The sequence below is a fragment of the Artemia sp. Qi Xiang Cuo genome, chromosome 10 (assembly GCF_049724085.1).
Source record: "Artemia sp. Qi Xiang Cuo chromosome 10, ASM4972408v1, whole genome shotgun sequence".
In the NCBI taxonomy this organism is placed as follows: Eukaryota; Metazoa; Arthropoda; class Branchiopoda; order Anostraca; family Artemiidae; genus Artemia; species Artemia sp. Qi Xiang Cuo.
In genome coordinates this window covers 68,999,775-69,023,431 of record NC_142803.1, presented here as the reverse complement: position 1 = coordinate 69,023,431, position 23,657 = coordinate 68,999,775, and the positions used below count along the sequence as shown (strand labels likewise).

Here is a 23,657-nt window from a genome sequence, read left to right as displayed (position 1 = left end):
TTAAACTGACCCGTACACGCTGTTCCGATTAGAAGATTTGAAGCATGGAATCTAAGAACAATGTTAGGATGTGTTGAAGGCTATCTCCTTCGTAGGAAAATTATGTAATATCTTTCCCAAAGTTTAGATTTAAGTTCGCCCATGGCTGTACTCTCTCCTCCCCCCAAAAAATACGGCCCTGAAGTTGGAAGATTAGTATTCCCCATCCCTGTTAAAACTGAATAGATGCTAACTTAATATTTAAGGTGATATTTTTATTAGGCATTTTGACATATTGACATTTATTTTAAATTTCGTTGACACTGATTGCGATTTATGTAAAAGAAGAGAAATACCCGTAGATAGAGGAAACAGTAATGTTGCCGTACGCAGTTTCCATTAATTATAGTATTAATAGGGTAGTAAAATAATCAAGGATATTAATTACGGTAAATTAATAACCTGATATGATAATCATAGAATTATCATATAATGATACGATAATAACCATATTAACCTAATAATGTGACAAATCAAAAATTCATTCAGTTTTCTTCCGGTTCGCAAAATATCTTTTACGTTTTCCCTCTTGGACCCGCAATTCTTATCTAATTAGAAAATTCAGCATTTCCGACCCCATTGTAACTATGGAAAATCGAATTCGTGCTTATAATTCTCGTTTCACAACGTTGCACTATCCTTGGTCGTTAGTACTGGCCCAGTAGTTAAGATGCATTTGTTGTATCTTTTTTTAAGTGTTTGTTTTTGCGCTTAGTATATATTTCTTCTTTTTTTCTCTCTTATTGCTCCGTCTTTTCCTTTCTTTGTATGACAAGTTTTCGAATAAATAATAATAACCTGAATACATCACCATGCACTAACTTCCATCCGTCCTCCTCTAGAGCATCGTCATCTGAGTCAATTTGATTGTATTTGGCTATATCACGTCTTAATGTCCTCAATATTATCATGGTTATGATACCTAAAATTGGATATCAAATACAGATTACTGGAAATTGCAGATGATACGGAGTCTACAAAATTAGGTCCTCTCACCTCTTAAAATTGAACACATATGCGTCGATTTCTAGATTGTAGATAAGTGATGGATCAGGGCATTGTTAGTAATACCCCGCCAGAATTACTAATGGTAAGAACTGGGAGCATGCAATATATAGTTTTCTTTTTTTAGTGTTGATAGATTTCTAAGTATTAACCACATTATATATAATGCGTTATGACGCATAATGCTTACACCCTATATAATGTAAATCATCCTATCTAATGTCATGTACCATCAATATTCCACTTGAGCCCAACGAATTAAAATATTGCAATACAAAAAAAAAAAAAAAAAAAAAAAAAAAAAAAAAAAAAAAATGAAAGATCGCAATCATGCTGTCTAAGTAAAGAACGATGTTGGCACAATATATTATTTTTTTTCCTTAGACCAGGGCACTTCGTACCGAAGGAGTTGTCGAAGAAACTTCGAAAAGGGCTCATTCGATTGGAAATTGGAATGGATAGTGCCCTTTTTAATAGTCGAAAGTGATTGGAAGGCAACTAATACCCCTTCCACGCCCACCATTTCCCCAAACACATCCAATCAAAATTTTGGAATAACCATTTTGTTTAACGTAGTTGATTTCCAGATAGAAATTATGTTTATTAAGAGGACATTCCCCCCATAGCCCTCTGGGCAAGGGTTGTAAGTGATGCCCTGGTGGCATATAAGGTTTTTTATAGAAAGCTTTGTCGTAAAAACTTCAAAAAGGGTTCACTCGATTAGAGATTGAATGGGCTAGTGCCCTTTTTAATAGTTGAAAGTAATTGGAGGGCAACTGACCCCCCTCTCACGCCCACCATTTCCCCAAACACATCCAATGAAAATTTTGAGATAGCCATTTTTTCAACATAGTTGAAAGTTCTGGATATTATGTCTTTGAGGATGATACCCCCCCTTCCCACAACCCACAAGGCAAGGGTCGTATGTTATGCCCAGTGCTTCCAGTTTTAGGTTCCAATTTTCCCTATTTTTATATCAATTTTCCATTATTTTCCCTATGTTTAGGTCTGATTTCTCCCTATTTTTCTCCCTAGACAGGAGGGATTTTTTACTTTACATTTCCACACAATCTATATGATTGCATGATTTGATGTTGCACAGCGCAGGATCAAATTGTTATTTTCTTACTTCAGATAATGATATATATGCGCTTCCGCGATTCCGGATACTTGATTTCGCCACTGCGAGTCTCCAGACTAAATATCTTTATCCAGTACTGCTCAACTGACATGTCTTCAACATGAGCATCACCTAAATGAAGTTCAGTGATGTCAGTCATTACCTGTGACCTCCATTCTACGTCCATTTTCTGGAGGCAACACTTTTCTCTTAGAACAGGAAATCTTAAAAACAGTAGTCTTTGAGATTTTGGTTTCAAATTTTTTGCATTCCTTGGTTCAACCAAAGCATCTTGAAAGGGTCTTGAATGTGCTTGATTAGGACTATATAGTATTCTAAGAAAGACTGGTAAAAGAGATCAATATTATCACTTGGCCCTTGAGCATCTACGAGTCCTTGCATTGCACTGGTTGCAGCTATTCTCACATATGTCTGGTTGAAAGGCAGGTACTCACTTGTACGGTAAGGATCCAGTTTGGTAAACACAGCAACGCTGCAAAGACAGTACAGTTTGATGAAGTTACATGCATCATCATTCCCAAGTTTGCTGACACTTGCCTTTAGGGAGTGAAGAAATGAAAACTCAGATTGAAAAACTTCGTTGAATTTGTTGGAGAGGCCACGAGATTAGTCTATTAATTCAAAGTATGGCTTTGTCAACTTGATTTGTAATGTTGACCAGATAAGGTCATTGATTGCAGTTGGGTCGTCAAAATTTGTTTTTATGAAATACTGAGTAATAGCAACCTGATGCTTAATAAGCCTCTTTATGTTTGTTTTGGTTATCATTTACTTATTGATACTGATTTGTGGTAGTTTTATGCTTAGTAGATTATTTGATTCTATTTTTGTTCATTTTTGGTTTAATGGAGTTCTTTACTTTTTAAAAAAAAACTTATTTTGTGCAAAAAGTTGATTTGATTAATATTGATAGAACAAGTTTGGAAACAGATTGGAAGACCAGGATAATCCAGATTTGGATGAAAACCTAAAATGCAAAACGTTTAAAATATAACTTCAACAATACAGATAAAAAATAGATAAAAATAATTAAAGATAGACCTAACAATAGAGATCTCCTGTTAAAAAGTTGCCTTTAGCGGGAAGACAAATTATGGCCTTTTGCTATCTTAGCAGACACCTCTGAAGTAAAATCACCGGATCGACAATGGAGCATAGAATGGAGTACAAAATCGCACAAAAAATTGGTCGAAGGGTCTGGGTCCTTCTTCGTGCGTGTCTCCTTTGAACTACTTCATGATTTTTTTTTCCAAATTTAGGTTGATAAAGTGGAGTATTCGTCTCAATGCAATCCCCCTTACAGCCCCCCTCCTTGTTAGGTACAGGCCTTTATCCACAGGTTACCATTAAGACCCAACTTTGTCAATGTGGTTCAAATAGGGCTATTACAGCGCAAATAAGTATGCTTCGTAGAACAGTCATACAGACTACCTCTGAGTGAACCTCTCACAGAGACTATCTGTCTTGGCTTTACTCTAATTAGCTATGGCTCTCAAGTTTATTATCACTTCCATAAAGCAAATCAAATTCAAAAATCAAGATTAGAAAAAGAGTACAATCATGTATTTGATAATGGATGTGTTCAAGGCCTTCCAATCCCTTTTGACCCTTAAAAAGGGCACTAGAACTCTCGATTTCCAATCGAATGAGCCCCCTTTGAAGTTTTTACGACGACCCATTCTATATGAAGTGTCTCTGGAAAAAATAAATAAATAAATCAGAGGCAACGCTATAGCGTTGCCTATAGTATAAAGGCCATACGACTCCGATGTTTTATTATTATTATTATTTTTTCCAAGAGGCACTTCATATGCAAGGGGTCGTCGTATAAACTTCAAAGGAGGCTCATTCGATTGCAAATCGAGAGTTCTAGTGCCCTTTTTAAAGGTCAAAAGTGATTGGAAGGCAACTCACACCCCTTCCACACCCATCATTTCCCCAAACACATCCAATGAAAATTTTGAGATAGCCAATTTGTCCTGTAGTTAATTTCCATATAGAAATAATGTTTTTGAGGAGGACAGTCCCACCCACAGCCATCAGGACACGGTTTGTAAGTTATGCCCTGGGGGCATATAAGGTTTTTATAGAAATCTTTGTCGTAGAAACTCCAAAAAGGACTCATTCGATGGGAAATTGAAAGGGCTAGTGCCCTTTTTAATAATCGAAAGTGATTGGAGGGCAACTAACCCCCCTCTCACGCCCCCCTTTTGTCCAAACACATCCAATCAAAATTTTGAGAAAGCCATTTTGTTCAACGTAGTTGACAATTCTGGAAATGAGGTCTTTAAGGATGACAACTTCCTCCCCCCCCACAGCCCTCAGGACAAGGGTTGTAAGTTATGCCCTGGGGGTATATAAGGTTCTTATAGAAAGCGCTGTCGCAGAAACTTCAAAAAGGGCTCATTCGATTGGAAATTTAAATGGCTACTGCCCTTTTCAATAGTCAAAAGTGATTCGAAGGCATCAAACATGCCGACTGCGCCCACCATTTACCTAAACTTAACTCCTCACATTTTAGATTCAATTGGTTTGTTATATGTAGTTGAGCCTAATGGCCAAAACGTCTTAGAGTAGAACACTCCCCCCACAGTCTTCCGAGTACCGTTTAAAGGTTGCACCCTGGTAATACATCAGGTTCTTATGGAAGGAATGCTCGTATAAATTTCAGAAAGGGCTAATTTGACTGTCAAAGGATATCGGAGGGTAAAAAGCCCCCCCCCCCCCCGCCCTTTTTTCCCAAATGTATCCGATAAAAACTTTGAGATAGCTATTTTGCTAAAAATAGTTCTAAGATCAAAAAACAAAAACTCCGGTGTCGACACAGCCCCCAAGGTCCAGGAGTAGGTGTTGTAAGTTATGCCCTGGGGGCATATATGGTTCTTATGGAAGGGATGCTCGTATAAACTTCAAAGAGGGCTCATTTGACTGGAAATTGAAAGTTCTAGTTCACTTTTTAAGAGCCAAAAGAGATTGGAGGGCACTTAGGAGCCCCCCCCCCCTCTCCATGCCCTTTTTTCCTCAAACCCATCCATTAAAAACTTTGAGATAGCCATTTTTTTAAATAGTTCAAAGACCATACAAAGAAAACTCCGGGGTCGACACAGCCCCCCGGGGCCCAAGGGCAGGCATTGCAAGTTATGCCCTTGAGGAATATATGGTTCTTATGGAAGGGATGCTCGTACAAACTTCAGAGAGGAATGATTTGATCGGAAGTTGAAAGTTCTAGTTCTGTCTTTGAGATTGAAAAGATTGGACGGCAACTAACCCCCCCCCCCCACGACCCTTTTTCCCCAAATGCATCCGATAAACATTTTGGATAACCATTAAGTTAAAAACTGTTTAAAAGTCAGATAACAAAACTTAGATGTCGACAAAACCCCCAGAGCCCGGGGGCAGGCGTTGTAAGTTATGCCCTCGGGCATATATAGCTCTTATGAAAAGGAGCACCCCCCCCGCCTTCTTTTTCCAAACCCATCTGATGAAAATTTTGAAGTAAACATTTTGTTAGAAATAGCGCAAAGGCCGAATAAAAAAAAATCCGGTGTCAATACAACCCCCCAGGGCCCGAGGGAAGGCGTTCTAAGATATGCCCTAAAGGCATGTGTTGTTCTTATGAAAGGGATGCTCGTATAAACTTCAAAGAGGGCTCATTTGATTGGAAATTAAAAGTTCTAGTTCAAGTTCTAAGAGTGAAGAGATTTAAGGGCAACTAAGCCCCCCACGTCCTTTTTTTCCCCAAACCCATCCGCTAAGAATTTTGAGATAGCCGATTTTTTGAAAATTATTCAAAAATTAGATAACAAAATCTCCGATGTCAACACAACCCCCCAGGGCCCGGGGGGTAGGCGTTGTAAGTTTTATCCTGGGAGCGCATATGGTTCTTATGAAAGGGATGCTCGTATAAGCTTCAGAGAGGGCTGATTTGATTGGAAATTGAAAATTCTATTTCACTTTTTAAGAGTCAAAAGATTTCCGACGGCAACTAGCCCCCCCCCCCCCCACATATACACAATTTTTTCCCCAAGCCCACCCGATAAAATTTTTAAAATAGCTATTTCATTAAAAGTAGTTCAAAGGTCAGATAAGAAAAGCTCATGTTTCGACGCAACCCCCCAGGGTCCGGAGGCAGGCGTTGTAAGCAATGCTATGGGGGCACATATAGTTCTTACGGAAGGGATACTCGTATAAACTACGGAGAATTGGACATTTGATTGGAAATTGAAAGTTTTTTTTTCACTTTTTAAGAGTCAAAAGAGATCGGAGGGCAACTAGGGATGCTCGTATAAACTTCAAAGAGGGCTCATTTGACTGGAAAGCGAGAGTTCTAGTGCTCTATTTAAGAGTCAAAAGTAATCAGAGGGCAACTAGCCCCCCTCCCAAGTCGTTTTTCCCCAAATTCATCTGCTAAAAAATTTGAGGTAGCCATTTTGTTAAAAATAGTTCAAAGATCATATAACAAAAACTTCTTTATGTATGACCATTTCGTTAAAAATAGTTCAAAGGTCAGATAAAAAAAAACTCCTTAGTCGACGCAGCCCCCAGGGCCCAGGGCAGGCGTTGTAAGTATTGTTCTGGGGGCATATATGGCTCATATGGAAGGTATGCTCGTATAAATTTCGGAGAGGGCTCATTTGATTGGAAATTGAAGGTTCTAGTTCACTTTTAAAGAGTCAAAAGACATCGGAAGGCAACTAGGCCCCCCTCCTCCTCCATGCTCTTTTTTCCTCAAACCCATCCGATATGTACCTTGAGATAGCCATTGTTTTAAATATAGTTCAAAGATCATATAATGAAAACTCTGGGATTGACGCAACCCCCAGGGTCCGGAGGCAGGCGTTGTAAGTAATGCTCTGGGGGCATATATAGTTCTTATGGAAGGGATTCTCATATAAACTTTGGAGAGGGCTCATATAATTGGAAATTAAAAGTTCTCGTTCGCTTTTTAAGAGTCAAAAGAGATCAGAAAAAATAGCCCTCCCCCCCTCTCCACGCTCTATTTTTCTCAAACCCATCCGATAAGAGTTTTGAGAGAGCCATTTTTTTCAAAATGCTTCAAACATCATATAACGAAAACTTTAGGGTCAACACACTACGTCAAATCCCGGGATAGGTATTGTAAGATGTGACGCGAGGGCATATACAGCTGTTGTGGAAAGGATGCTAGTATAAATTTCAGAAAGGGCTAATTTGATGGGAAATTGAAAGTTCTAGCTCAGTTTTTAAGAGTCAAAAGAGACCAGAGGGCAACTATCCCCCCCCCCCACGCCCCGTTCCGCCAATGCATCCGATAAAAATTTTGAGATAGCCATTTTGATACCAGTTTTAATACTTTGATGAACATTTGATTTTTTTTTTTTTTTTTTTGATTTTGAAATAAGGAATTTTTAAAAACTTGAAACTTTTTGAAATAAAAAACGAAAAAAAATTAATTAAAAAAAAAACTTTCCGAAAAATAAGTTTTGCAAAGAAAAGTAAAGGCCATTTTAAACTTAAGCTCAGCAGATACACCTACCTGTTAAAATTCAAATTCAAAACAACCGGAAATTACTATAAAAGAATAAATGAAACCCAAAACGAACAGAAATTAAATAATAGCAAAAAACATACAACAAGTAATAATATAAATAAACAAATAGATCTTAAAGCGAGTAATGCTTAGATTGAATATGAAAATCAAGCTTAAAACGAAAAAAAATATTTTGCTATTAAAGTATAAATGGAAAACGAACAGAAATTAAAAAAAAACATCAATGCAAACTAACATACAATAAATATTAATCTAATAAATAAATCTTAAAATGAGTGAAACTTAAAGTGAATATGCAAATCAAGCTTGAAACGAACAAAAATCATTACAAACAAGAGTTTGGGTATGGCCTCCTTCTCTTACTGCAAAAGTGTAAAACCTACTGCGCCATTGGCGCTTTACTGAAAACTATATACGTCTTGAACAGTCTTGGAAAGCATAAGCAACATCAAATTGAATCTTTGATGTATAGTGATATTATTTATTGAAAGATCCATCATTTATAGAATTTATTTCACTGTAATTTTATTTTTATTTTCAATGCTGTAAGACTGTAAGAACTGGAAAGGAAAATATTTGTAATATAATGCGTTTTCAGTTAAGCGCCAATGACGCAGTAGGCTTTTGGTTTTTATTTACAGTTAAGGAAGGGGTAGTACCCAAACTCTTGTTTGTAGTAAAACTATATTCGCTTTGAACAACTTTAGAAAGAACTAATAAATTAAAATGAATATTTGATGCATAATGATATTAATTGCTGAAAGCTCATCAGTTAAGAATGCCCTTCTGGCTTAATATAATTAATACATAGTTATCTATCAGATCGAACAGTTGCATATGAAAATGAAAACTTACATAAACTAGAAAAGTCATGTCCACAAGGTGGAATTCTATCTCCTTTCCTTTGGCTTGTTAATATTAATGATATTCTTGAAATTAATATAAATGAAAATTGTTTGATTCAAGCATATGCTGATGACATGTGCTATTATTACAGCAAATAATGTAAGTACACTGGAAAAAGTAGCAAATAAAATTTTCGAGAGTTTTGATAAATGGGCACTAAATAATAAATAACATTTGACACATTAAAAACAGAGGTTGTTTTATTTACAAATAGACATAAAACCCCTCACGTTAATTTAATATTTGGAGGCGACGTTATTGAAGTTAAGGATAAAGTTCGATATTTGGGAGTAATTTTAGATAGGAAACTTCTTTGGATAGAACATGTAACATGTAGAATTAATGAAGCTGAGAAATAATCGAGTCGTCTTTTAAGCGCGGCACGGATGACCTGGGGCTTAAAGCCTTTCGCTCTTAGAAAATTGTATATGTCAGTAATTGAAAGTACTATTTTGTATGCGGCTCCAGTATGGATTGGGGCCTTAAGAAAAAAAAATATACAGAGAATGTTACAGTCAGCACAAAGATGTTCAACCCTTAGTATTTCAAAGTCGTTTAGAACTGCTCAAAATCATGTTATTACGGCCCTTTCTGGTGTCCTTCCAATCGGTCTAAGAGCAATAGAACTGGCAGTGATGAGGTTTGTTAAAAAGGGACGTCACCCTTTTTGGCCAGATATTGTGCAGCCTAGTTTTCCTTTAAATAGATATTCTGTTGATCATAGCGTTTTTACCGATGAAATAGTTGCTGAGTTGCTAGGAGTTGAGTTTCTCATGGAACATTATTTTTCACCTTTCCAACTGAACCGTAGTGTTTTAAAAAATGCTCTAAATAATAAATGGTATGTAATATTTGAAAAATATGCGAGTAGTTGGCCTATTAGTTTTTTCAAATGTAAAGAAGATTTAATTTGTGTGCAAAAACTTGAACCAAGTTATATTTTAACTCAGCTTATAACAGGCCCTTCGAAACTAAATTATTTTTTACATAGAATAGGCATAACTGATAGCCCAGCGTGTGACTGTGGATGTATAGAAAACTGTGAGCATGTCCTGTATGATTGTCCTTTTTATGTTCGTCAGAGGTTTAATATGATTTTGAATTGAGAGAACATAATGTTAGCTTCCCTTTGGATTTAAGTTTGATAATTGGTGACAAAAATGTTAGGAACATAGTGAAGAAATTCCTGTATAGCACAAATAGATTTGATGTTTGAGGTTATTGTGAAAGTTTTCTGAGGATGGTTTAGTGAATGTGTAGCTTTTATTTCATTCTTTATATATTTTTTTTATTTTTAATTTTTTTTTTTTTTTTTTTGTTTACAGTTCGTGTAAGTATTTTAGTGTTTGTGCATAAATGTAGTTATACAGTTATACAGTATTGTAGTTATACAGTATAGTTATACAGTAGTTATACAGTTATACAGTATAGTTATACAGTAGTTATACAGTTATACAGTATAGTTGTACAGTAGTTATACAGTTATACAGTATAGTTGTACAGTATTGCAGCGTGAAATACCTGTTTGGTGCAGTCATGTAATAAAATCAATCAAGCTCATCAGTTCAAAATTTTATTATAATTTTAATGTTTATTTTCAATATTAAGTACAAAAGAGAATATTTGTAATAAAATTCTTTTCAGTAAAGCGCCAATTACACAGTAGGTTTTAGAATTTTACAGTGAGGGAAGCAGGCGATATCCAAACTCTTGTTTGTAGTGATTTTCGTTCGTCTCAAGCTTGATTTGCATATTCAGTTTAAGTTTCACACGTTTTAAGATTTATTTATTCATTTACATTAATATCTATTGTATATTTGCTTCCATTGATTGTTTATTTAATTTCTATTTGTTTTAAGTTTCATTTATTCTTCAATAGGAAAATATATTTTTTTTCGTTTTAAGCTTGATTTTCATATTCAATCTAAGCATTACTCGCTTTAAGATCTTATTTTTTCATTTATATTATTACTTGTTGTATGTTTTTTGCTATTATTTAATTTCTGTTCGTTTTGGGTTCCATTTATTCTTTAATAGTAATTTCTGGTCGTTTTGAGTTTGAATTTTAAGAGGTATTTGTATCTGCTGAGCTTAATTTTAAAACGGCCTTTACTTTCCTTTGAAAAACTTATTTTTCGGAAATTTGTTTTTAATAAATAAATAATAAAACATTGGAACCGTATGGCCTTTACTATAGGCATTAGTAACAATTGGGACAGTGAAAAAAAGCATAGAAGAACAGAAGTATAGAAGAAGTATATAGTGTAAAAGAATACATACCAGATAAGAAGAAGAGCACAATCACTGAATTGACAATTGAGAACCAATGAATCTGTTGATTTGTCTTGTTATTTAAATATATATCCCAACGAGAGGCCCATTTCACTTCCGATCGCCTGAATTCCACAGAATATGAGAAGAGAAGATTTGTAGGACCATCTTGATTGATGAATGCAGGTTTAGAAGTGTCAACTGCATGACAGGTACCAGCAGTTGTAGTGTCTATAGATTCAATCGATATACTTTTCGGTTGTACTTCAAAACCAACGATACGGTAGTGGATACTAAGGGGAAAAGTCAATTAGTTCAGAAAATAGATTGATTAAATCTTTTTTTAAACCATTTGTTTTGGCATCAATAATTTTAACAATTTTTTTTCCACAAAGGCAAAACTCTCAGCCTAGTTCTTACTTCCTGCCCAGTTTGGTTAGGATCCAATGTGTCTTTCTGGTAGAAACGATTTTGGAAAGAATGTGGGTCCCTATCAGGGCAAAAATTAGAAAAAGGGGAAGCAACTGCACCCCCCATAATAAAAAAACACTTATTTTAGTATTTTCATAGGAAAAAAGGCATCCTCTCCCTAGGTATTAAAATGTCTTTCCATTTAAAAAATATATGCAAATCACTCTCCCCCCCCCTGCCACAATTTTCATGAATTGAAGCTGCTCCTGTATCCGATTTCCTTTTCTACTGCTAAAGTCATGTCAAAACCAAACCCTAAAAATGTATGATTAGATCATACTAATTCTAAATTTATGACTAGGATGCTAATATTAAACATCCACTTTTTGTGAACAAATTAATTACTAGAGATTAGATCGGTCTCTTCGTCAGAATCCCCTGAAATCGACGAGTTATGCCAAAATTGTTCAAATATTTTTCTATAATTTTTGAAGAGACAATATGAAGTTGTATCAGTATTTGACGTTAGAAAATGAAGTATTAGTTCTATCAGTATTCAAAGTAAGAAAGTCATAAATGAATTTTATATTTGAAAAACCAATGTCAACCTCAGTTCTTGGAGGATCAGTGTCTATCAATCCATGTTGAAGAAAACAAACCCCTTGTCTAGAAAAAAAAATTGACCTCTAGAATATGAAAAAAATTGATGCGTCATGACAATTTTGAAAATTATTCGTAAGGGTTTATTATTCGAATTATTCGTTATTATTATAATATATATATTATTAATAATATGTATATTATTATTCGTTTATTATTCGTAATTATTCGAAATTTTGTATATACGACAGTTAATGTCATCTTGTGCACTTTTCTTAAGATTATTCACTTATGAATAAAGATTCCATTTGATGACAACAAAAAGCATTACCTAAAAGATAAGCAAATAACCTAAAAGATTGGAATTTGGCATTCGAGGTCGACTTTTCAAGAATCATTTCCGAAAAATCAAGAAGAGATATGGAATTTCATTCTCTATATCTCAGAGAGATAATTTAATCACCTTAAGAAGTAAGATATAAAATCGTTACTACCCAGATAGGATTGTTTCCTTTTGGCACTATTTACAGCACGAAGAAAAAAGGTTTTGATTTTGGGCGGGAAAACTACTGGAAAAAGTACACTCTTTACTGGAAATCTGCTGCTCCATATCTTGATTTCTATAATCACGAACCAATAAACCAATGATACAAACCATTGATAACGAAGAATATAAAACAGCTGTGAAAGCGGTAGTGTTGCTCAGCAACACAATGAAATAGTCCGTCCATTCTTGACGCATTGTAAAAGAAACGCTTTTCAACACATTGCTCTTGTTTTTGGTAAAAATTGGATGATTGTAGAGGGGGTGGAGGGAGGCTGTGGTAACGCCCTTTACTAAGACAAAATGAAAGGAATTCACAATTCAAAACTTCAAAATAGAAAGCCACACTAGGAATTTTATATCACGAAAATCAATGTCAACTTCATTTCTTCGAGGATCAGAATCTGTCTATCCGTGTTAGAACAAAAATGCGACACAGTCTAGAAAAAAAAATTACCGCTTGGACATAAAAAAAGTTGATGCGTCATGACAATTCTGGGAATAATCTCTATGTAAACGAATCAATTTTGTAACTAAGAAAGATAATGTCATTTTGAGTACTTTTAATAGCATTACTTGATGAAGATATAAAAGAGCACCAAATCAAAATTTCAGAAAATAGTCCAACAGTTCAGACTTTGGCATTGTAGATTGACCTTTTTAGATTTATTTTCACGAAATATTTCCTTTTCAAGAATCATTTCCAAGAAGAGATATGTAACTTTGTTCTACAGTTCTTAGAGCGGAAATTCAGTGTTCTTCAGGAGTACGTCATAAAAACTGTTCCAATCAATTCATTTTCCCAAGTAGGATAGCTTTGTTTTGCCGCTATGTACAACATAACGGGAAAAAATTTCTTTTTCTGAAAAACTACTAAAAGAATTTCAAACATCAAAGAAAATTTTCTACTTCATTTCAAGATTCCCATTCCCAGGGAAAATACCGAGTCTTCATCTCTTACCATTTAAGAGCCACCTACCCCTGATCACGAGAAAATAAAAACAGCTGCGGAAGCAGTAGCAAAAGCACAATGAAAATCTTTGAAAAAAAACAATTAAGTTTCCTTCGTTCTTGACAAAAAGCAGATGATTTCGACGTTGGGAGGGGAGGGGTGGGGGGCTGATAACACTCTTCACGTTTAATCCTCATAGCGACATTAAAAGAAAGCAGAAATTAGAATTAAAAAACAAGTATTTCTAAATAAAATAACGACGAACATTATCCTTTATATGAAGAGCTATCGCCATCTTAACTCCCTACTTTTCAGGTCAAAGTTTAATTTTTTTTTCCCGGTGGTCCAAAAATGTAAGTTTTAACGCAAACACAATGAGCTAAAAGCTAAATTATGATTATTATTTTAGCTATAAGTGAGACTTGGAGACATGAAATGCTGACATACCCTGGGCTTCAAAATATAATAGCTAAACTATTTCGAATAATCGTTTAATCACTAAAATAACTTCTATAATATGAAACTAAATTATGACTATTAGAAGCACTCGAGAAGGGATAAGACTATTTAATTGTATTTACTTGAAGCAATAAGATTTTTGGTGTATGTTTGACTAGACAAAGAGTTTGCCTCATGACTGGAAAGTAAAAAGAAAGAAAAAAGAAAGAAAAGAGCACATAATGCCAACTCTTCTATATGTTTAAAAGTAACATTAAAGTAACACTGGGTTTATTTAAAAAATAAAGTATGCATCATCGATTCCCTGAAGCAAGCTTGTGCGGAAGAAAACCCTCCTAACAAATCAATAAACCCAGAAAAAGAGATAAAAAAGATAAAAAAAAAATCGTAATTAGAGCTCAATTTACCGGACCCAAAAAAGAACCTCCAAACAGCACCCAACAAAAATATAATAAATCTTTTCAATTTTAAAAAGGTTAATCTTCAAAAAACAAACAATTAAGTTTCCTTAGCACATTGCTCTTGTTCTTGGTAAAAAGCAGACGATTTCGGTGTGTGTGTGTGTGAGGGGGGGGGGGGGATAACACCCTTCACAATTAATCCTGATAAGTGACAATAAGCAGAAATTAAAATTTCAATCAACGAGCAAAAAAGTTAAATTATGTTTATTAGAAGCACTCGAGAAGGGAGAAAGTTATTTAATTGTATTTGCTTGAAACAATCAGATTTCTGGTACAAATATTTTGCAATTATCAACTCTCAGCATAGCTTGTACCTTAAAATACTTTAATTAATACTGAAACCTTAGGTTAGACCTTAATACTGAATTTAAATTTTAATTTAATTTTAAAACTGAAACCTTAGCTTAGAGCGGAGAATTCCGAAACTTCATGTTTGTGTACATGGAGTGAAATTACTGTTTTGTGGTTCTCAAACACGCCTTGGTGAGTACATTAAAAAATTGATGAATTTTGCATAATAGAGCCCGTATAAAACCTGTTTTTTGATGAGCTTATCTTTATCAAACTCAGTTTGTTAACTTTTGGTTTTTATGGACAACGGTTAATATTTACACTGAGCTTGTTAATACAAACTGCTTTATTCTTGTTTCTCTTAAATTAGGAAGGGGGGGGGGGGGCACCTCTTAACTTTCGCCATCTAAGTATAATTTAATCACTTTTTCAAATTTTGATCAGTTTTGAGGAGAGAGGACATCTAAAAATGGAAAGAGGGGGGGGGGGGTTGGTTGCCCTCCAATCAATTTTCAACATCCCACTTAGCATGCTCTGAGATTTTAACTTAATGCCCTCAGCTGTTCCTTATATATTACTGATATGCCTTTTTGACAACCAGCAAGCACATAGTGTGTTCTGATTGTATCCCTCTTTCGTTTGGTATCCCTCTCTAAAGCTATTGGGGGTTATGTCACTCCATAGGGATAGTGAGTTGACATTTGAACTATCCTGAACAAGAAGGCTATTTCAAAGTTTTGATTGAATGTTTTTGGAGAGACGGCTACTAAAAAGGGCGTATGACAGGGGGAGGCGACACCCCTCTTAACTTCTGCCATCAAAGCTTAAGCTTCATTTTAGTACATTTGGGTCTTATACAGGACCTTGAGAATGAGAATCCGACCTGAAAAAGCATTCCTTTCCAGAGTATTGAGTTAAAACTTTCGCACAAAGAATGGCGGGCTGCACTGTAAAATGCTTTTAATAAATCACTAGTTGTATAACATAAAGAGCAGAGAGTTTAGGGCAGATGGGAGGGGTCCCCCTCAAATACAATATAATTTGTACATGTTTTAAGTACTAGTATTACCCTCTATTGGTATCTATTTTTTTTCCTTTAAATTCCCATAGAATGACCTGATTTCTTCTGGTTTCTAAGGAAAAGGGAGAAGGAGAGAGAGAGAGAAGGAGATGAATAAGGACGAGAGAGACAAGAGAGAGGGATGTGGAGAACTTACTCATCACTCAGAGAGGCAGAGAGAGACATGGAGAGGGAAAGAAAAAGGGGGAAGATAGGAAGAGAGGTAAGAAATTACACAGAAGGAGAGATGGAGAGAGAGGGAGAACTTACTCATCTTCGGTATGGTACTGGAATATCAGCTTTAAGTGACTGTTTATAGCGGGTTTGTTGTCAGCAACCAATCCAAGTCTATAACCTCGTTCGTATCGACTCTCACCAGTTGTTGGGCTCTCAATTATTGTAACTGCTGGTAGGTTATCTACAGTTCGGAAAACAGATAGGAGTACATGAGTAGTTTTCTTGGTAACTTTTACAACACATTCTTTCAAATTTTCAGTACACAAATAAGCTACAGTGGAACTTTCACAATCTCTGAAAATTGCTATTCTAAGCTAATTGAGATTTCAAAATTATTAACTATGCAAAGAATTTTTGTCACCACTCCTTCTAACCTTGTAAACCATAAGCATGTGAGAAAAGGTCACCAAAGAAAAAAAAATCATAATAATAAGCCTTTGCTGACAGTTCTGGGTCTGGACTTTCAGAACATCACAACCACAATCTTAGGTTAGAAATAACAGATTATCGAATTCTTTGGGAAAAGGGAGAATTTTGTTTAAAGTAAAAACAATAAATATACTACTACAACTACTACTAAAAACTCACCACAGCACAAAGCCGCCTGAGGCCAACACAGCTACGCACGCTCCTCCTCCACCCCAATCTATTCACAGCCTCCCTTTTTACACCCACCCACGAAGTTCCCATTTCCTTTAAATCTTTCTTTATGACGTCCTCCCACCCTAAACAAGGACGAACTGCTTTCCTTTTAGCCTTAGACGGTTGGCTGAAAAGAACAATCTTCGGCAATCTATCATCCTTCATCCGCACAACGTGCCCTAGCCACCTCAACCTTTCTTTCATTATAGCCCTAGAGAGTGGTATTGAACCACATTTTTCGTATAGCCTATTGTTTGAAATACGGTCAGTCAGCCGGGTACCCAGAACAATCCTTAAGCAATTTCTCTGGAAAACATCTAGCAAATCTTCATCCGCTTTTCGGAGCGTCCATGCTTCAGAGCAATATTTGACCATTGTCATCACTGTAGCTTCTAATATTCTAACCTTGGTTTGCAGACTTATCTTCCTATTCTTCCAAACTTTTTTTAACTGTGAAGAAACACCCTGAGCCTTACCTATTCTACTTTTAACATCTTCACTGCTCCCACCATCTTTACTAATAATACTACCAAGATAAGTGGAGCTGCCCACCTGATCAATCTTTTCATTACACAACGTTACCTTTTCATCTTCACTTATTCCTAGCCTTAGTGACTTTGTCTACTTAACAGTGATTTTCAAACCTATTCTTGCACCCTGAATTCTCAAACCTCTGAAACTTCATTCAGTTTGCTCAAACTTTCATTTAGGATGCTTAAATCATCAGCATAATCTAAGTCCAGGAGACTTTCCTCCCATTTGACTCCGTGGTCTTCCATTGCCTTTCCTGTGCTCCTTAAGACAAAGTCCATCAAAATAATCCATATAAAGGGGGATAGAACACAGCCCTGCTTAACTCTTGCTTCAATACAAAACCAGCTGCTAACCTAATTTCCTTCCTTAACCGTAGGAGTGTTATTCTCGTACATAGCACTAATAACTTTAATGTATTTGTCTGGTATACCATACAAGGATAAAACCTTTACTAAAGCTCTTCATTCAACAGAATCGAACGCTTGCTCATAATCTATAAAACTGAGGACCAAAGGTGTTTGAAAACTCAGGCACTTCTCAATTATTAGCCTGAGTGAAAATTTTTGTCGACACATCCTCTACCTTTTCTAAAACCACATTGTTCTTCTCTTAAAACTTTGTCTACGGCATCTCTCAGTCTAAAAAGTATCATATTACAAAGTAATTTACTACCTACAGAGACCAGACTAATGCCTCGATAATTACCACACTCACTTTTATCACCTTTCTTATAAAGTGGCTTAATTATGGTTTTCAAAAATCATATTCATGATCTCCAGTAACTTATTTCTAACCTCAGAGCCACCATATTTAAGAAACTCATTTACCACTCTATCACCACTTTGAGCCTTATTATTTTTTAATCCTTTTAGTACTGTTGCTAATTCCTCCTCATAAAACAAATCTTCCTTCACATTCAAGGAATCAAAAACTTTTTCATTTTCCTCTATATCTTTTCCTGCAACTCTATCTTGGTTAAGCAAATTCTCAAAATATTCGGCCCATCTCTCTTTAGTTTTTTCTTTATCTGTAATTGCGGCCCCATTCCTGTCTTTAACTGGGCCAAGTCAGATTGACTACTCCCTCTCAATTTGTTAACATGCAAGTACAATATTTAACTATTATACCATCTAGCTACATCTTCCAGATCCTCGGCTATTTTATCCATGGCCTCCTCTTCACACCTCCTTGGCTCATATTTGAATACTTTCTCCACTTTCTTTACATTCCTTTTGTTTTCATATGATCTATCACTCAGATAATTCTTGTTCAAGTCCTTTCTCCTTTCGATTAAACATAAAGAATTTTCACTAATATTCTTAGCTGCAGTTCTAGCTTTCTTCCCTAATACAGCTTCTGCAACTTCACAAATTATTTTTCTAAAATTATTCCAACCATCTTCCACATTATCAAATTTTAAACTCTGAAGTTTAGTATTCAACTGTTCCTGGAAAGTTTCTTTCAAATTCTCATCCTGGAGCCTACAAACATCATAACCTCCCGGGAGGCAGTTACCCTTCCGATATTTCAGTTTTAAATTAACCCTTGACACTACTAGATGGTGATATTTACTTTTAACCTCAATAGCGGCACTCCTATATACCCTAGTATCTTGTATTGATCATGTCAGTCTCCGGTTTACTATAAAATAATCAATAAGGTTTTCTGTCTTACCATCACGTGAATACAATGTTAACTTATGAGCCATTTTATGACCAAACACCGTATTGGTTATAACTAGATTGTTATACCAACAAAATTGGAAAAGTCTGTATCCATTACAGTTTTCTTTTCCTAAACCAAATTTACCTAGGCTGGGATACCATCTATCACCATTTCTACCGACTTGGGCTTTAAAATCTCCTAATAAAAACATCATATTTCTACCTGGGACCCTGTCTATTTGCTCCTGTAACTGTAAGTAAAATTCATCTGAGTCACTAGTATCTCCGTCAGTCGGAAAAACAAATATATTTAGGTCTTAAGATACTTAAGAAATCTATATCTTAAAAATGCTGAGCTATATTTCACCAAAATATTTTCTTTGAATAATAAAAATGAAAAATCAAAGATTCCGATATAGAAAGACTTACAAAGAGTCCAAAAATGGTCCCATCAACCGTTATAATGAATTTCTGTTTATGATATTGGTTAGGATACTATGTTATATTCTACATTTGGGACTTGGGCAGAGGAATTGTATATTTTGAAAGGTACAAAAACTAATGGCCTACCTTGAGGGTTCTTGACCCCTCCCCCAGTGTCATCATGAAACTTTTAGCTGACTGTTAGGCAAATTACAACTTATTTAAAGCAGTATTGCACAATCATTTTCAATTTGTAGCATTGGAGGCACAAAGTCGGTTTGTGGACCTCCAGCATCCACCCTACCCCTCTCTCACCCCTTCACTGCCAAGCTTTTAGCAGAAAGGAAGGCATGTTGCTCATTTTTTGAACGAGATTCATGCAAGGATCTGTATGATTGGATGACCCAAGCAGATTTTCGGCCACTCTAATAAACACTCCTTAGTAGATTTTGACCCCAGCAGATTTTCTAGAAGATTTTGACCATAGCAGATTTTCGGCCACTCTAATGAATCCTCCCTCGTAAATTTGTCCATAGCAGATCTTCGGCCACTCTAATAAACAATCCCTGGCAAATTTGACCCAAGCAGATTTTCGGCCACTCTAATAAACCCTCCCTAGTAGATTTTGTCCCTAGCAGATTTTCAGCCATTTTAATAAACACTTCGTAGTAGATTTTGACACAAGCAGATTTTCGGCCCCTCAAATAAACCCTCCGTAGAAAATTTTGACTAAAGCAGATCTTTAGCCACCCTAATAAACACTCCCTGGCAGATTTTCGGCCACTGTAATACATACTTCCCGGCACATTTTGACCCAAGAAGATTTTCGGCCACTCTAATAAACCCTCCCTAGCAAATTTTGTCCCTAACAGATTTTCGGCCACTCTAATAAACACTCCGTAGCAGATTTTGCAGAAATCTGCAGAAATCAGAAATCTCCGTAGCAGAACACCCTTCAACATATACCTGCCCCTCCCATCACCGAATTTCTAGCAATTACCCTGTTTGAAGCAGAATCACAAAGAAATTTCAATGATATGATTGGAGAACTAAATTGGGTCAGATATCTCTTCAAAATTGGGTCAGATACAAACTTCTTAGCACTAATGTAGGCATGTTCCTCCTTATTTGAACGGAAATCATGCAAAAAGATTTTATTTCCACTGTCCTTATCTCCAGACCTAAAACTTAAAATTGAACATATAACTCCTTTTTTATTCAATTGGCTGGTTTCGGGCTACTTTCTTCACTATATACCATTGGTATGAAGTGAATTTTCGCCAATTATTTATTGTTGATATTTCTCCACGTTCCTGTTTTTTAAATTTTGTGCCTGCTACAACCAAAACATGAAAAAGATCTTTTTCATGAAGTGTAAAATTTTCATTTGTTTCCGATTTATAAGATATCAATGTTTATGTAAGTTTCTACTTAACCGATTAAAACAATTAGATTTTATTTCCACTGTCTTCGTTTGAACACCTGAGACTTACAGTTGAACATAATACTCCTTTTTGATTCGATTAGCTGCTTCCGCACTGTCTTCTTTACTCCATACCATTGGTGTGTCTTTACTATTACATAAGATGTTACACTCCTGGTTTTCCAACATCTTCACATCGTATGGTGTGTTGATGATTCGGTCCCCACGCAAAATTTCACCTTAGGAGATAAAAGACAAAAAATTAATATACAAGTAATAACATGTTATCATCATTCATTGAAACTTAGCATTTAGTAAAATTTAGAACCACCAAAATATACCATACTTAAGCAGCTTAAGAATTCAGAGGCCAGAGGTTTAATAATAAGGAAAATTAAAGTTTTAAACGCTTTAATGAGGCTTAAGGTTTTAATAATTCTAACTCAAACACAAAAAAAACTTGTTTAATAAAACAGAAAAGAGAAATTAATTTGGTCCCATACTAAATTTTGTTTGGTGAGGTCTCCCCATATACTTGTGGTTCAAAATAATGATAAAACAAAAAATAAACTCTTTAAACCCCAATTATATAATTTAATTTTCTCTAGCGAAGGAAAATTCAGTGATTCAAAGATGGACCAAGCATAGAATTACCAATTAATCATAGTTTCAGAAGTAGCTCCGAGCCAGCCAGTATTTGCTGTCAAAAATAACTTTTTCTGCAAGAGCGCCACACGATCATATTTCGTCACCTTAGGTTCCGAGTTCCGCCATACCAGTTTGGTTTTCAGAATAAATAGGAGGCGTTGATGCCCTTAGTGTTGTAGTTAATGCCCTAGCGGAGGCTGAACTGGTCCAGGAAAGTCTCGTTCTAGCAGCATACGATGTTAGGCGTGTACTCGACTCATTGGTACACAGGGCCTTATTTTACCTTATGTTAATAGGTCATCAAAAGTAACTCGTAATTTAGCTTATGGTAGGTTCGGACCATAGAATGATTCGACATCCATTTATGTTCTACCCCTATGGTTCATACATACTGATGAAAACTGTATCTTAGCCTCTAAAAATGACTAAGAGTTCACACCAAAGTATAAGAAAAACTTGTAAGAGCGGAAACTGGCACGAATGTCAAAACGAACCATAGAATGATTCCCCATCCATGTATTTCCTACCCGTATGGCTAAGACATACTGACGAAAAGTGTATCTTATTCTCCAAAAATGATGTAAAGCTCTCACCAAAATATATGAGAAATTTGTAATAGCAGAAACTGGCATGAATGTAAATAAAAAAAAAAAAAAAAAAAAAAAAAAAAAAAGACATCTAGCACATGACGAATCAGCTTCTTTTTTTAGTTACCTTAAGATGTTGAATAATTGTCTTTTGGTTATACTTTAAATGCAGTGAAGGATATTATAGCAAAATTTTGTCACCAGTTCACCTAACAGCTTAAAATTCAAATAGCATACTCACCTGCTATGCTTTTCTCAATCTAACCTAAGGTTACTCTATGCAGACTAGATTCTGATTTAAAATAGTTATTGAAGAAAAACTTTCAGTTACAGAGAAATATCAGCGCTAATTCTATAAAATTATAGGTAAATTATATCAATTTTACTTTTTTTTTTAGAAATCCCTTCATTTTTTGAATTTAGTCACCGGGCGGTGCACTATAAGCAGCAACAGAAGGCTAGTTTTTAGTTCCCATCTCCCCGTGTTACATCGCTAAAAAACCAATTCTAAGAAACCTGTGTGGTGCAAAAGGAGGTTCATTTTGCTATGAAGAAGGATTTACAATTCCGTTGCATAGTTTACAGCATCCCAACCTGCTCTTATCATTTAAAATCTCATCTTCAAGATAGAATATAAAAACAGCAAGTTAGGCAAGTTTTGCTTGAATTAGGTAAAAAAAACAGCATTTTTCAACTGAAAGTAAGGAGCAACATTATAACTAAACACGAACAGAAATTATTCTGTATATGAGGGGGACTGCCCCCTCCTCAATCTCTCACTCTTCACGGTGATATTTTTCAGTACTTTACAAAATATCTTTTGATTCAAATTAAACAGCCCTTGTGTTTCTTGAGTTGATCTTAAGCAACTTCGACAAAAAATCAAACTTTAGCATAAAAAGCGTGGTATTTCTGTTAATTTTCAATCTTGATGTTACTCCTCAGTTTAAGATGAAAAAACTTGTTTTTCTATTTAATTTCTGATCTTTTTTTCAAATAACACCAAGAAATCTGTCTCCCCTCGATGGAATATCCCCCCAGCAGAATATTCCTCAATGGAAAGTTCTCTTTGCATAAAATCCCCCAGGAAGTTCCTCCTTGCTGAAAATTCCCACCAATAATTTCTTTCATACAATTTGGCTTGAAAAATTCTCGTGAGCATACTTTCGCTTGAAAAAAAACTTGTTTTTTACTTAGTTTCTGATCGGTTTACAACGGTTTGGGAACAGAGTACAGAGCTAAAATCAAAGATACTATATCCATCTAGGTCATCACAACCCATATATGTAATATCTCGGAAATGGTTGGGGGATTGAGCTTGAACCTTTCAGGTGGTGTGAGAGAAAGAAGACAAACATAGGAAAGTGGTTCGAAGCGTGGTCCACCAAAATCAAACAATTTCAAGGCACTTTTGTTCTATTGATGTATGACACTTGAAATTAGGCAAGAATTTTTGGCTTCTCAGATATTCTTAGACTTACAAGGACTATACAAGGCAAAACAGACATGTTATGGAAAAACCATTGTACTGATTCAAGACACCCAAAACACACCCAATTATATTTTGTCTTTGATTGGCTATTAACTTACTGTGGATGCATTCAGGGCCAAAGAGGGAAAAAAAATTATTAAAAATATGGATTTTTTTGATTCACAAAACCCCCTAGTTGGCAAAGGATTGTTTTTTTTTTTTTTTTTTTTTTTTTTTTTTTTAATTGTGTGAATCTTTTAGGCTAAGTCAAAAGGATCTTTTTTTTAGCCTGATCTGCTTAAAACTTTTGGCCATGTGGACAGATCAACTAAAATTTCAAGATTGTGGTAGGGGAGGG

General features: G+C 35.4%; 1 protein-coding gene across 3 annotated transcripts in view; it reads right to left on the bottom strand.

The window, feature by feature from the left end:
- Positions 1-23,657, bottom strand: part of TM9SF4 (transmembrane 9 superfamily protein member 4) — a 78,264-nt gene that overhangs the window by 41,762 nt on the left and 12,845 nt on the right. For all 3 annotated transcript variants that reach the window (XM_089095190.1, XM_089095192.1, XM_089095193.1), the window contains exons 3-6: positions 20,664-20,832; positions 15,941-16,096; positions 10,902-11,185; positions 838-961 (exon numbers count right to left, since the gene is read on the bottom strand). In XM_089095190.1, the coding sequence (XP_088951316.1) occupies positions 838-961; positions 10,902-11,185; positions 15,941-16,096; positions 20,664-20,832 (733 nt within the window). The remainder of the gene's footprint in view (positions 1-837; positions 962-10,901; positions 11,186-15,940; positions 16,097-20,663; positions 20,833-23,657) is intronic.